The 12,892-nt window shown below is 42.7% G+C and overlaps 1 protein-coding gene across 1 annotated transcript; it reads right to left on the bottom strand.

Moving 5' to 3' along the window:
* Window positions 1-397: 397 nt before the first annotated feature.
* Window positions 398-12,639, bottom strand: LOC309526222 (vomeronasal type-2 receptor 26-like; the record flags this gene model as incomplete). The annotated part of the gene is made up of 3 exons (XM_082212136.1): window positions 12,541-12,639; window positions 2,663-2,789; window positions 398-1,308 (listed from the first exon to the last, which is right to left on the bottom strand). The coding sequence occupies exons 1-3, from the start codon at window positions 12,565-12,567 to the stop codon at window positions 398-400; spliced, it is 1,065 nt and encodes a 354-aa protein (XP_082068262.1). The 5' UTR covers window positions 12,568-12,639.
* Between the last annotated feature and the right edge of the window lie 253 nt (window positions 12,640-12,892).

Here is a 12,892-nt window from a genome sequence, read left to right as displayed (position 1 = left end):
GTGCTCTGGCGGCGCAGCAGCAGGAGGAGGCCCCATTAGCTAAAGTGGTGCTTCAGGTTAAGAACAGTTTCAGGTTAAGAAGGGACCTCCAGAACGAATGAAGTACTTAACCCGAGGTACCACTGTAGTTGTCTTGAAAGATGTGATTTGACCACTTCTGAAAATTTCCAACCTGAACTTATTATTTTAGCATTGCTACTATCTTGTTGCTAAAACCGGTTGTTTGGGAAGTGCAGATGATGGGGAAGTGTGTGGCAAGACAATTTGAAATACTCGGGTCATCTATGATTCTATGACTTAATAGTGTTTCCAATTGTCCTGACACAAACCAGTGTAGTGTCCACCTTAACAACGTTATATTTTGTATGAATCTAAGAATCTTTAAAGGAGCTAAGAATCAAACACCACCTTCACCTTTTGTAGTTAGATGTGCTTTTGTGTTCAGATCGGGCCTGAGTACAATAATGTAGCACTTGGGAATGAAGATGCAGCCCAGAAGCCCAGCACTGGAGGCCAACATAGAGAAGACCTGCACGGCTACCATGTACTTCCCCTTGGTGCTCAGGTAGGTGGGCACAAAGGACACCCAAACACTGCAGAAGACCAGCATGCTGAAGGTGATCAGCTTGGCCTCATTGAAGGCCCCAGGCAGCTTCCTGGCTAGAAAAGCCACCATGAAGCAGATGGCAGCCAGGAAGCCCATGTAGCCAAGGACAGTGTAGAACATGGCAACATATCCTTCATTGCATAGAATGATGATCTCTGCAGCTTGGGAGTGCATGTCGGAGTCTGGGAAGGGTGGGGACATTCCCAGCCAGATGGTGCAGATGACAACTTGCACAGCACAACAGGAAAGGACAGTGAAGTTGGTCAGGCTCTTCCCTAGCCATCTCCTCACCTTGTTCCCCGGCTTTGTGGCCAAGAAGGCCAGCACCACAGTGATGGTTTTTGCCAACACAGAAGAGACCGCAACTGAGAAGATGATGCTGAATGCTGTTTGTCGGAGAAGGCAGGTCACTTTCCTTGGCCGGCCAATAAACAAGAAGGAGGACCAAAAGGAAAGCAGGAGAGAGATGAGGAGGATATAGGATAAGTCCCGATTGTTAGCTTTGACTATGGGAGTTTCCTTGTACTTAACAAAGATTCCTAGGACAACACCAGTGGTTAAGCACAAGAAGAGGGCAAAGGAAACCAGCACAATCCCCAAGGGTTCTTCATAAGTGAGAAACGTTATGATCTTTGGGACGCATTTGTCTCGTGCTTGATTTGCATGCTGATCTTCTGGGCATTTGGTGCAATGCTTTGCATCTGAGGAGGAAAAGAACTTCAGTACCACTGACAACATTCATACATCCAAAACTCACTGTGTCCCCATATGTTAGGATAATTTGGGGATGTTGGAGATGTCAGGAATGGTAATAAGGATGGAGAGAGGCACCAGTTCACAAGCGTTAGGTGATTTTTAAAAATATATTTATATGTATATATTTTTTAAAATTTTATTTATTCATTTTCCATTTTACACATTACATCCATACAAGACTTGTCTTAGTCTTACATAGATTTCCCAACTTATCTTCCATTGCCATCCTATTTCAAATTCTTAGTTTGACACAACTCCTTACATTTTCTCTCCCCCCCCCTTTATTATTTTCTTTTTCTTTTCCTTTGACTTGTCTACTGTTGCTCATAGGCTTATCCTACTTGCCAGTAAACCTTGATATCACTTTTTTAAAAAGTATTATTCAAAAACCTCCCACTTGCCTTTTCTTTGCACCATAATTTCTCATTTTGGCCATCAAGCTCGCTAACTCAACAAACACTATTAACTTTTGCAAGTTCTCTTTGTCGGAACAATCCTTTCTTTCAATTTTTCTCTGTACGTTATCCTTGCAGCTACAGTTGCGTATAAAAATAGGTTCCTTGTGTTCTTAGGTATATCTTCTCCTATTATTGCCACCAATAAGGCTTCTGGTCAATTAGGGAATGTGAATTTAAACATCTTTTTGAGTTCCTCAGATATCACCCCCCCTTTTTTTGCATACTTTCCTTGCCACCACACATGATATAAAGAGCCTTTCTTCCTAAACATTTCCAACCTACATTGGAAATTCTATTGCACATTTTGGCGAGTTTACTTGATGTCAGATACCATCTATATACCATCTTGACGACATCCTCTTGACTTTAGTGTCACTAACCAAACTCTTACATCCATAACGGTCTGTGTTGCAATACATTTGAGAATAAGTGACAATCCAAAAAGGAAGTACAGAACCACAGCATCCACATTCAGGAGAACATGTAGCTCCACAATGAAAACTAAAACCACCAATAGCAGGTGTCAGGATGACGTCACTGCTGGCTACAGGAGAGTATCCATGGGGAAGGGCATTCCATTGGCAGGATGCCACAGCCAAAGAGGTTCACGTTCCAGTCACTATCCCTCTAATTATAGAAAGTGTGGATATCTGGAAGAAAGCCTTCAGTTACGAACGTTGGTTTAAATGTCTGCTCCCTTCCCTTGACGGCTGTTGTGCTCAGGCCCTGTTTGTGGGCTTTTCATAGGCATATGGTTCAACACTGTGAGAACAGGATGTTGGACTAGATGGGCCTTTGGCCTGATCCAGCAAGCCTCTTCCTTTCCTATGGGGTCACCCACCTTCCTGAATGGAGATGGTCCCTTCAGCACAAGGAGCACAATTGTAGCAGCAAACGGGCTCCCCTTCCTTAGCCACTCTGGCATATCCTGGGCGACAGCTTTCAGTGCATCTTGAACGAGGCACGGACTACAAAAAAAAGGAGAAGGAACATCAAAGGAGACCAGCAAAGGGGGCCGCTAGGGGCGCCTTGGAAGATGGTGGATATTAATATCTATCCAGCTCACACAAGGTAATTATGGGGAGGCTGATTATGGGGAGTAAATCAGTCTCCCTTCATCTCTCTAGGGGGGGGGAGATGCTTTTTTCACCCGCTGTTGCCATAAATCACCCCCGAGTTCGGAAGAAGGAGGGGGTGAGGCACTGGGTGAAGAACCCTCGGCGGGCCTCAGAAATCCTCCGAAGCTGCTTCCAGGTGCGAAACTAGTTGCGTTACTTAAAAGGAAAAAAAATGGTGAAAGATAACACACATGCTTCAAGAGAGGCAGGAGGTTTTTATCTGCTAACAATTTTACCACTGAAAGGAAGAAGACTGAGATGGACTGAGACGGAAGATTACATCAAAGTACTACAGATATGGTATGTGGATTGGAATGCAACAGAACTGAAAGGGGGGGATGACTTTTTATTTCTTTTGCTCTATGTAATTAACTAATAACCCTCCCTCTGAAGATCCGTCACAGCAATTAATTGCAAATGGGACTAAAAATGAATTGTGTGGGAATAATATGAATTTAAAGGTTTTACTCTGTGAAGGATTTGGAAAGAAGAAGGGCTCTCTCTTGTGACGCAGTAAGAATGGAGATTTGATATGAGACCTGTGTTGCTGAGTTTGGTCTTGGGGAGGGCGAGCTGAAGATATATTATTTATGACAAGATTGTGAACTGGAAGGCGCAGCCCTCCTGGAAAAAGACTAAGTTGCGATGCAACAGGTCGGGAAAGCTAAAGAGTGAGCTTTTAGACTGTATTTCATCGGATGACAAAATGGTGATTGCTCGCTCGAGCGGAAAGGACTGTTGGATGAGAGTGATTTACGAGAGAGCAGTACAAAGCCCACAGAGAAACACAAATAAGACTGTTTTTTTCAACCCACTTGCGGAGCAACTCGGAGGTGAATGAAAAGGAAAATGAGTAATGACAAGGATTGAGAAGAAGAGACTGGAAACATCATTCTTAATATGAAAGCAGAACAAATATTCGAGGATTGGACTCCTGCCAATCAAGAAGCATGGGTACCCCCCACAAAAATTTATAATTTGGAAAATAATTGGATTATATGATATGTATTGTTATAATTTGGACTAATTGGTTTGATATGTTTAATTTGGTAATATGAAACTTAATAAAAATTATTTAAAAAAAAAACAACACAAAGGAGACCAGCATAAATTACTGACATCATTTGAAGGCCCCAACTAAAAAAAGGCTCAATTAAAGATTCCTTTAAAAAATATGTGGCCAGATTTAAAAGCTTAAAAATGAGAATGTGACACTTCCAAATTTTGTGAGATTGTGGAAAAACCATCTTTTTTCCAACGGAAAAGATTCATTTTTAAAACATATAATGTGATTTATACATTGTGGAAGGTAAAGGGTTATCTAATTAAATGATGTGTGGCCTTTTAAACTGTAGGTTTAAGATGTAAGAGGGAGGTGGGAACTTTTTACCCTACATGGTGGGGATGTAAAATTGTAAAAGGATTCTGGAACGAGGTATATGAGGAGCTGAAAAAAATATTTAAGAGTTCTTTTACCAAAAAGCATGAGGCATTTTTGTTAGGTCTAATATCTAATGACATTCCCTGAGTTAATCAAAATGTATTCCTTTACGCAACTGCAGCGGCCAGAATACAGATCGCAAAGAACTCGAAGGGGGGGGGGAAATCCCATCATTATTTGACTGGCAAAACAAACTCTGTGAGTTTGTAGAAATGGTAAAATTGACAGCAATTATTAGAGGCCACTCAAATCAGAGAATAATCAAAGAGTGGGATGGAGTGAAGGAATACATGATAAAATATGGTTCCGGAATTGAAATATTAATAGGCAATGCATAAAATGTGCAGGGGTAAGCAAGAAAATAAAAATAGAATCAACTGAATAATTATTAAAGGTAAAGGTAAAGGTACCCCTGCCCGAACGGGCCAGTCTTGACAGACTCTGGGGTTTGTGCGCCCATCTCACATCTATTGGCCGGGGGCCAGCGCTGTCCGAAGACACTTCCGGGTCACGTGGCCAGCGTGACAACGCTGCTCTGGCGAGCCAGAGCCGCACACGGAACGCCGTTTACCTTCCCGCTGGTAAGCGGTACCTATTTATCTACTTGCCCCCGGGGGTGCTTTCGAACTGCTAGGTGGGCAGGCGCTGGGACCGAGCAGCGGGAGCGCACCCCGCCGCGGGGATTCGAACCGCCGACCTTTCGATCGGCAAGCCCTAGGCGCTGAGGCTTTAGCCCACAGCGCCACCCGCGTCCCTGAATAATTATTAAATTATGTATATTTTAATTTAGGTAATTTATGTAATAGGCTTATGTGAGAAAATGAATATGGATTTTGAATTTAAAGCTTGTAACTTTGTCTTTATTTTTTGGTTTTGGAAAAAATAAAAAATAAACTGTCGGTTTCCTGTTTTCATCACGAGTCAATGGTGGTCGCTTCTCACGGCCCTCCGTAGGCTGCAAGGAGATTCAGGCAGGGGAAAGCCAGGATTTAAGAGGCTAGAATCCTGGCAATGTTCCCCAGTGGGGTCTGGGGAGCTCACCATGTCCCGCTGTGCCACTTAAGCCCGTGTCTGCCAACTTGAAAGACAGAATAGGTGTGACCTGGGAGTGTGTCCCTGCCATGGATGGGCCTCCGTCTCTGGAATGATTTGTCTTTGTTTTCTGTATAATTTGGTATATTGGCATTAATCAAGAGGTGCTCCTTGACGGACATATGGCAATGGGCTGCAATTAATCAGTGGTTGAAAGGACGGGGCTTGGTTCTTTGAAGGTATCTGAAGGGTTTTTTTAGTGTGTGTTTTAAGCTTGAGAACCTTGACAACAGCCGAGAAAGGAAAGGGGATGATAAGGTGCTTTGTGCTTTCATATGGGTTTCAAATGGTCTTCTTCCTATTAGGGATAACCAGAAAGGAAATAAATAGGAGGGATTTTAAACTCTTCCAGTATGCAACAACTGCCGCGAGAACGCTGATAGCTCAAAGGTGGAAACAAGAATAAGTACCGACTCTGGACGAATGGAGAAGTAAATTAATCGATTATGCGGAATTGGACAAACTAACGGGGAAAATTAGGCTTCAAAGAGATCATAAGTTTTTGGAGGACTGGGGAAAATTTAGAGAGTATTTGGAAACTATATGTGAGAGGAATACAACGCTAGTGTGTTTTAAAGAAGCTTTGTGAAAATTAAGGAATATCGCAAGAATGTAAATAAGGATACAAAATTTTTATTTAAAGGTGATATTACTATTAAGAAATGTGTAAATAGGAGAATCATTTTGGATGACTGTCAGAGGAGTTGAGGGAGGTTCAACAAACTAAAATATGTGATGTGGAAAATGGAATGATGGAAGTTTTCATAGAAAATGTAATAAAAAATATTTTTAAAAAAATCAAATGGTCTTCTTTCTTCTTGTCCTACCCTGCAAAATGAAAGAGACGCGTGTAGCCACTGCTATGTCAGGAACGTGGCCCCCCTGAGTGCAGGGGAAGAGTTAGACTCAGAAAGGGAACTAAGTGAATGAGGGATCTGCAGATGGGAGCTGGCTGACAGTCAAGAAAGGGCAGTTCGACACCCTTCCCAGAGAAGACTCTATTAGCTCTCAAAGAGAGGAAGAGTATTTTTATTTATATTCATCCAAATTTTTATAGGTGCTTTAATATTATCCTATTATCCTGGAGACTATTAAAGCACCTATAAAAATTTGGATGAATATAAATAAAAATAATAAGGATGACCCCTAGCAGCATGAGAAATTAACAATATGGGCCAACCCAAAATTTAAAATTGGAAATCAAATAATAATTTGGCGAAACTGGATGAAAAAAGGTATTTTGACATTGAATCAATTAATTGATGAAAATTACAAATTTGTGGAACATAAGACTTTGCAAGTAAAGTATGGATTAACCAGTGAAACACAATGGCAAGACATCCAATTGAAACATATGTTGGAAAGGCAGTTTGGCCCTCATGCTATAGCATGGGAAACACCCATGCTGCTACAAGATTTAATCTCTGCAAGAAAAACAAAAAACTCTACACTTGCACTATATAAAACCCTACTCAACAGGAAGAAATATGATTTAGAATATGATAGACAAAAATGGAATGAAAAGTTAGGGGTACAGATAACAAATGATATAGATGAGTCTAGTATAAAATCAACAGAAATAGCCTCTATGGATCTAAGACTAAAACTTATTCAGCAGAAAATAATATTCAGAGTCCACTGGACTCCAGCAAAACTTTACCAGAAGAAAATAACAAATGCAGACAACTGCTGGAGATGTGGAAGTAAAAATGCGAACTTAGTACATATGATGATTAACTGCCCAATGATAAGATCATTTTGGTGTGAGGTGAGGATATATATAGCAAGAGTAATAAAAAAAATTGTTATTTGGGGGAATTGAATTTATTTCTAAGTTATATACCAGAAACATGGGAGATTACAAGGGGTAAAAAAAAATAATGGATGTACCGTGCCATATTAGAAGCAAAAAAACTTGTTCTGATGAATTGGAAGAGCCGCAAAAAGATCCCATTGAGCACATGGACTGACAATATGGACAGACTAGTTACAGACAAACGAATTGCATGTCGGCGCAAATTAAGAATGGATAAATATGAAGAAATCTGGAAGGATAAGGATAAGTAGGGGGAAGTAGGGGGAGGAGAGGTGGGGAAATATTGTTAAAAAGGTGTAGTTATAGGTATATCAGCACTCAAATCTGAATTGTTAAATTCTGTTATTGTGGTTTTTGTTGTATGTGTTTTTTTTGTGGTTGCTGTTTGTATTGATAAAATTATTATTATTATTATTATTATTATTATTATTATTATTATTATTATTATTAAAAGGAGAGGAAGAGTTGGAAGGGAGCCAAAGCAAGTGAAGTTGGTGTTTGATTCTTAGCTCCTTTAAAGATTCCTGTTGGGGGAGGTGACCACCAACTTGGCCCATCTAGTCCACCATCCTGTTCTCACTGTGGTCTCCCCGATGCTTCATTGAGAATCCCTTATCACTCTCTCTACTAGCAATTCCTAGCAACTGACGATGGAGCTAGAACATGGCCCTTGCGGGTAGCAGCCACTAATAACCCCTCGATGCAAAGGAAATATTGTATAGAAAGGGGAGGATGAACAGGATTGTGAGCAATGGATGAGTGATATACAGTGGTGCCTCGCAAGACGAAATTAATTCGTTCCGCAAGTTTTTTCTTCTTGCGAGTTTTTCGTCTTGCGAAGCACGGTTTTCCATAGGAATGCATTGAAAATCAATTAATGCGTTCCTATGGAAACCGCTTGCCAGGCTGGCGGTGCGGAGAAGGACTTTTCTCCCCACCGCAAGCCTTCAGGACAGGTACGGGAACAGAGGGGAAGGGGCGCAGCGCTTCTCCTCTGCTCCCGGGGCTTGCGGTGGGAGGAGGGTTTTTCCTCCCCACCGCCAACATTCAGAACAGCATTCTGAATATTGGCGGTGGGAAGGAAAACCCTCCTCCCACCGCAAGTCTTCAGGACAGCCTTCCGAAGGCTGGCGCGGGGAGAAGGGCTTTTCTCCCCACCGCCAGCCTTCGGAGGAGCCTTCCGAAGGCTGGCGCAGGGAGAAGGTCTTTCCGCCCCACCGCCAGCCTTCGGAGGAGGTCCGAGGACAGTGGGGAAGACGCGCTGCGCTTCCCCGCTGTCTTGGAGATTTCCCTATGGGCTTTCGTCTTGCGAAGGAAGCCCATAGGGAAATTCGTTTTGCGAAGCGCCTCCAAAACGGAAAACCCTTTCGTCTAGCGGGTTTTCCGTCTTGCGAGGCATTCGGCTTGCGGGGTACCACTGTAACACAATTATACCTGTCCCACATGTCTTGTTCTACAGCAGCAGTTTCACCCAGCAGTTGGCATTATGGGCAGATGCTAAAGTCCCCATGCCAGCTAGGGCCACACTACCATGCTCTGGGTACCTTCTCACTGCTGCTGCAGCTGCTTCTCCTGCCTGCTGATGCATTTGCATCTATGAGTAGGTGAGTAATAATAATAATAATAATAATAATAATAATAATAATAATAATAATAATAATATTATTATTATTTATGCCCCGCCCATCTGGCTGGGCTTCCCCAGCCACTCTGGGCGGCTTCCCCAAAAAATATTAAAATACTATAATACATCAAACATTAAAAGCTTCCCTAAAGAGGGCCGCCTTCAGATGTCTTCTAAAAGTCTGGTAGTTGTTGTTCTCTTTGACATCTGGTGGGAGGGCGTTCCACAGGTCGGGTGCCACTACCCACAGGGCAAGTGTAAAGGCAGCCTCTCCTCTCTTTGCCCCTCTCCATCTGAGTATCTGTGTGTATCAGTTCGAAACAGAGAGGGCAAGGAAAATAGCAGCGGTGTACACAGTCACCCTGGGAGGGGTCAGCTGAGGGTTAACCTGAAATGGGCCCACTCAGCAAATTATCAGAATTTAACAGATGTCTCAGCAAGGGAACCAGAGCCGGTGTGGTGTAGTGGTTAGAGGGTTGGATGAGAACCTGGGAGGCCCACTCAGCCATGAAGCTTCCTGGGTGACCTTGGGCCAATCACTTCCTCTTGTTCTATCCTACTTCACAGAGTTGCTTCAGGGAATAAAGGAAGAGGCAGAAAACCATATATAGTATTTTGAGCTCAAAAGAGAAAAAGTGAGATATAAATGCAATAAACAGATAAATGAATGAATGCAATGACCTTGCTGAAGTTCCCCGGCCACACAATGGCTGCTGGATTAATGGAGAATTTTATGCCGGAGGATGCCTGTCCCTCGATGCTCCCAACTTTCCTTCTGCTGTGAGATCTATTGGGAAATACGACCCAGTTCACGATATCAAAGTTGGCAGTCAGCTCCCCATTCTGATCAGAATACATCCCTCCTATGGATGAATTGGAAAGCCAAATTTCTTTCAAGAAAGTGTGAAGCTAGAATGGCAGAGAAAACACCAGCATTTAGGAAACATGATATAAGGGTTGCCTATGAGAACTGAAGGTTTATATGCAAACTCCATAATGGATCAAAGTAATCAGATATGTGCTTACTCAAAATGCTTATTTTGAGCATATGATTGAGCAAATCTTTTCATGAAGTTGGGTATTTTGTGTGATGCAATATTGTTTTCCTTTGATAATTGAGGAAGGTACCAGACCACTTAAGGGACGCAGGTGGCGCTGTGGGTAAAACCTCAGCGCCTAGGACTTGCCACTCGCATGGTCGGCAGTTGGAATCCCCGCGGCGGGGTGCGCTCCCGTCGTTCGGTCCCAGCGCCTGCCAACCTAGCAGTTCGAAAGCCCCCCCAGGTGCAAGTAGATAAATAGGGACCGCTTACCAGCGGGAAGGTAAACAGTGTTCCGTGTGCTGCGCTGGCTCGCCAGATGCAGCTTGTCACGCTGGCCATGTGACCCGGAAGTGTCTGTGGACAGCGCTGGCTCCCGGCCTCTTGAGTGAGATGGGCGCACAAACCACAGAGTCTGTCAAGACTGGCCCGTTCGGGCAGGGGTACCTTTACCTTTACCTTTTACCAGACCTCTTACCATTTTTGAGCGAACTATTCTAAATCAGGGACATAGAGGTAGAGGCCTCACATCAGCTAAATATTATGGCCTTTTGGTTATTACAACAGCTCCTTTATTTCAAATTAGGGTTTAAAAAATGTTAATGATCATTTTTTTGTAAACAGATTTGAGTTGTTTCAACAATATAGCAATATATAAATTTCATAAAATAAATATATTAATTAATTAATTAATTAATTAAGCTGCATGTGAGAGAATGCTCCTTAAAGACAAGGCATACAAAACCTAAACCTATTATTAACAATTACAATGTGATAAACTACAAAAGATATAGACTCTAAAACAATTCTACAGATGGACAACGTATTTGCAAAAAGGGGAGAAGACAGACCTGCCATGGCTGCAGCCTTTCAGGTTCCAATCTGCCTCCTCTCCCTACCATTAACATCCATTTGGATCTGGATGAATATGCAGCATTTAAGACTTGAGCCACAAGTTGGACAATGTAGTAAATGCTATAGCGGTCTTGGGCCCAGATTGCCTCCATCACCTCCTGGGGCAAAGTCTCCTGGTGTTCCTTTTCTGTGCATCTTGTCCAACCTTCCATGGACATAACATCATTTGTGCATGAACAATTAAATGCTCTCCACCAAAACTGTTCAGATGTAGCTGCAGATGAAAGTAGAGTATGGTAGGCATGTTCTGTTCTTTTTTGGGCATTCATTACAAAGGACAAAGAGCCTTGAGCAGGCTGGTAGGAAGCCACATCACCAAACAACATCTCATCAGCGCTCGGAAGATCTGTTGTGATCCAGACTAACCCGTGAGAATTCCTCAGTTCATGAATTCTTTGTACATGTTTGATTATATAAATTCCATGATCAGAGTCCCCATAGTAAATGAATACCTTGACTTGTATTAGGACAGATGGCTTGCAATGTAAGGATGACATTTTGTGTGCCTGCAAAAATGGAATTTTTTTCAAGAAAGCAACACAAACCCCACTACGGATCATCAGAGGTGTAAATGCAGCCAGGAACTTTTCTCCATTGTCATTGTCTGGTACGAAGAGACCGACCCATGTCCATCCAAAATGGAGCAGCAACTTGACAATCCCCATGTACTGAGTTGCTTCCCTTGGGACTATCCGGTAGATAAAAGGAAACTGAGTTCTGTCCTTAAGATTATGAGCGCTGGAGTCATAACTGATCTAGTAAAAAAGGATTGGTATCTTGTTTTCAGTGATGCACAAGAGGGGACCTGTCACATTATCAAGTCAAAGCCCATCTTGTCCAGTGGCTAACCAAATGCCCCTGGGAAGCATGCCCTGTCTTGGTTAGGGGGATGCTGTTCAGAATAGGAAGTGGCTCCAATGGGAATTGAGTTGGAGCAAGGCATCTGGGGCCTTCAGGAGTCATGGCACCCCATCCTCTTGCTTGATGCAGAATGGGCTATTGCACAGAATGAGAGGCAGAAGCTAAGCAGCTACACAGGCACGTAAACCTCCATGCTCAGTTAGCTGCCAGGCTGCCACAGGTCTGCCTGTGAAACAAGAAGTGCATAGGAGCAAGGGGCTACTTTTAAATAAGACACTGCTTAATAGCATAGTGGTTAGATTGTTGGACTAGGACCTTGGAGAACAGGGTTTGCATCCCCACCTTGCCATGAAGCTCAATGGGTAACCCTGGGACAGTCACAATCTCTTAGACTAACCTACCTAAAATACTTCTTATTGCCAGTCCGAGAAAGGGGAAAGGAAGAGGCTGAGGTCTTTCTAAATCAGTTTCAGCTTTCTTAAAATGTGACGTTTGTTCTATGGTCTCACTCAGGCTCAGGATATCGCTGAACTACAACTCCCGTCAGTAATAATAATAATAATAATAATAATAATAATAATAATAATAACAACAACAACAATAACAATAACAATAATAATAATAAATTATTTGTACCCCGCCCATCTGTCTGGGTTTCCCCAGCCACTCTGGGCGGCTTCCAACAAAGATTAAAAATACATTAAAAAATGACTGATGGTCAGGAATGGTTGGCTTTGTAACTGAGAAACATCTGGAGAGACAGCAAAGAGGAATGAAATATAGCTGGTCTCCTCTCCCCATGAAAGTCCTACCTGGGGCATTTTGTAGATGCCCAACATGCTTGAAATCTGGCTGGAGATTTCAGAAGAAGTTGCTTCAAAAACAACCAACACGTCCTTCTGTCTTCCACAACTGTATATTTGAATACTGTCTAGCAGGGCATCGGCAGTTGTTCTGGCATCAAAAGCAGCCTCATAGATGCTATAGCCCAGGGTGACATTGGGTAAAAGCTTAGGACGCTGGTTGATCTCCTGGGTGGCAAACAAGGTGGACAGGATTGGTGAGGTGTTAATTGGTGATGGACTGCAAATAAATGAATAAACAAACAATTGTTTCAGCCTCCCACTATCTATTAAATGAAAACAAAATAACGCACTCCTTGTT

Source organism: Podarcis vaucheri (assembly GCF_965113315.1).
Source record: "Podarcis vaucheri genome assembly, chromosome: 2".
NCBI classification, from domain to species: domain Eukaryota; kingdom Metazoa; phylum Chordata; class Lepidosauria; order Squamata; family Lacertidae; genus Podarcis; species Podarcis vaucheri.
Note: the sequence above shows the minus strand (reverse complement) of the source record. Positions and strands in the feature narration are given on the sequence as shown.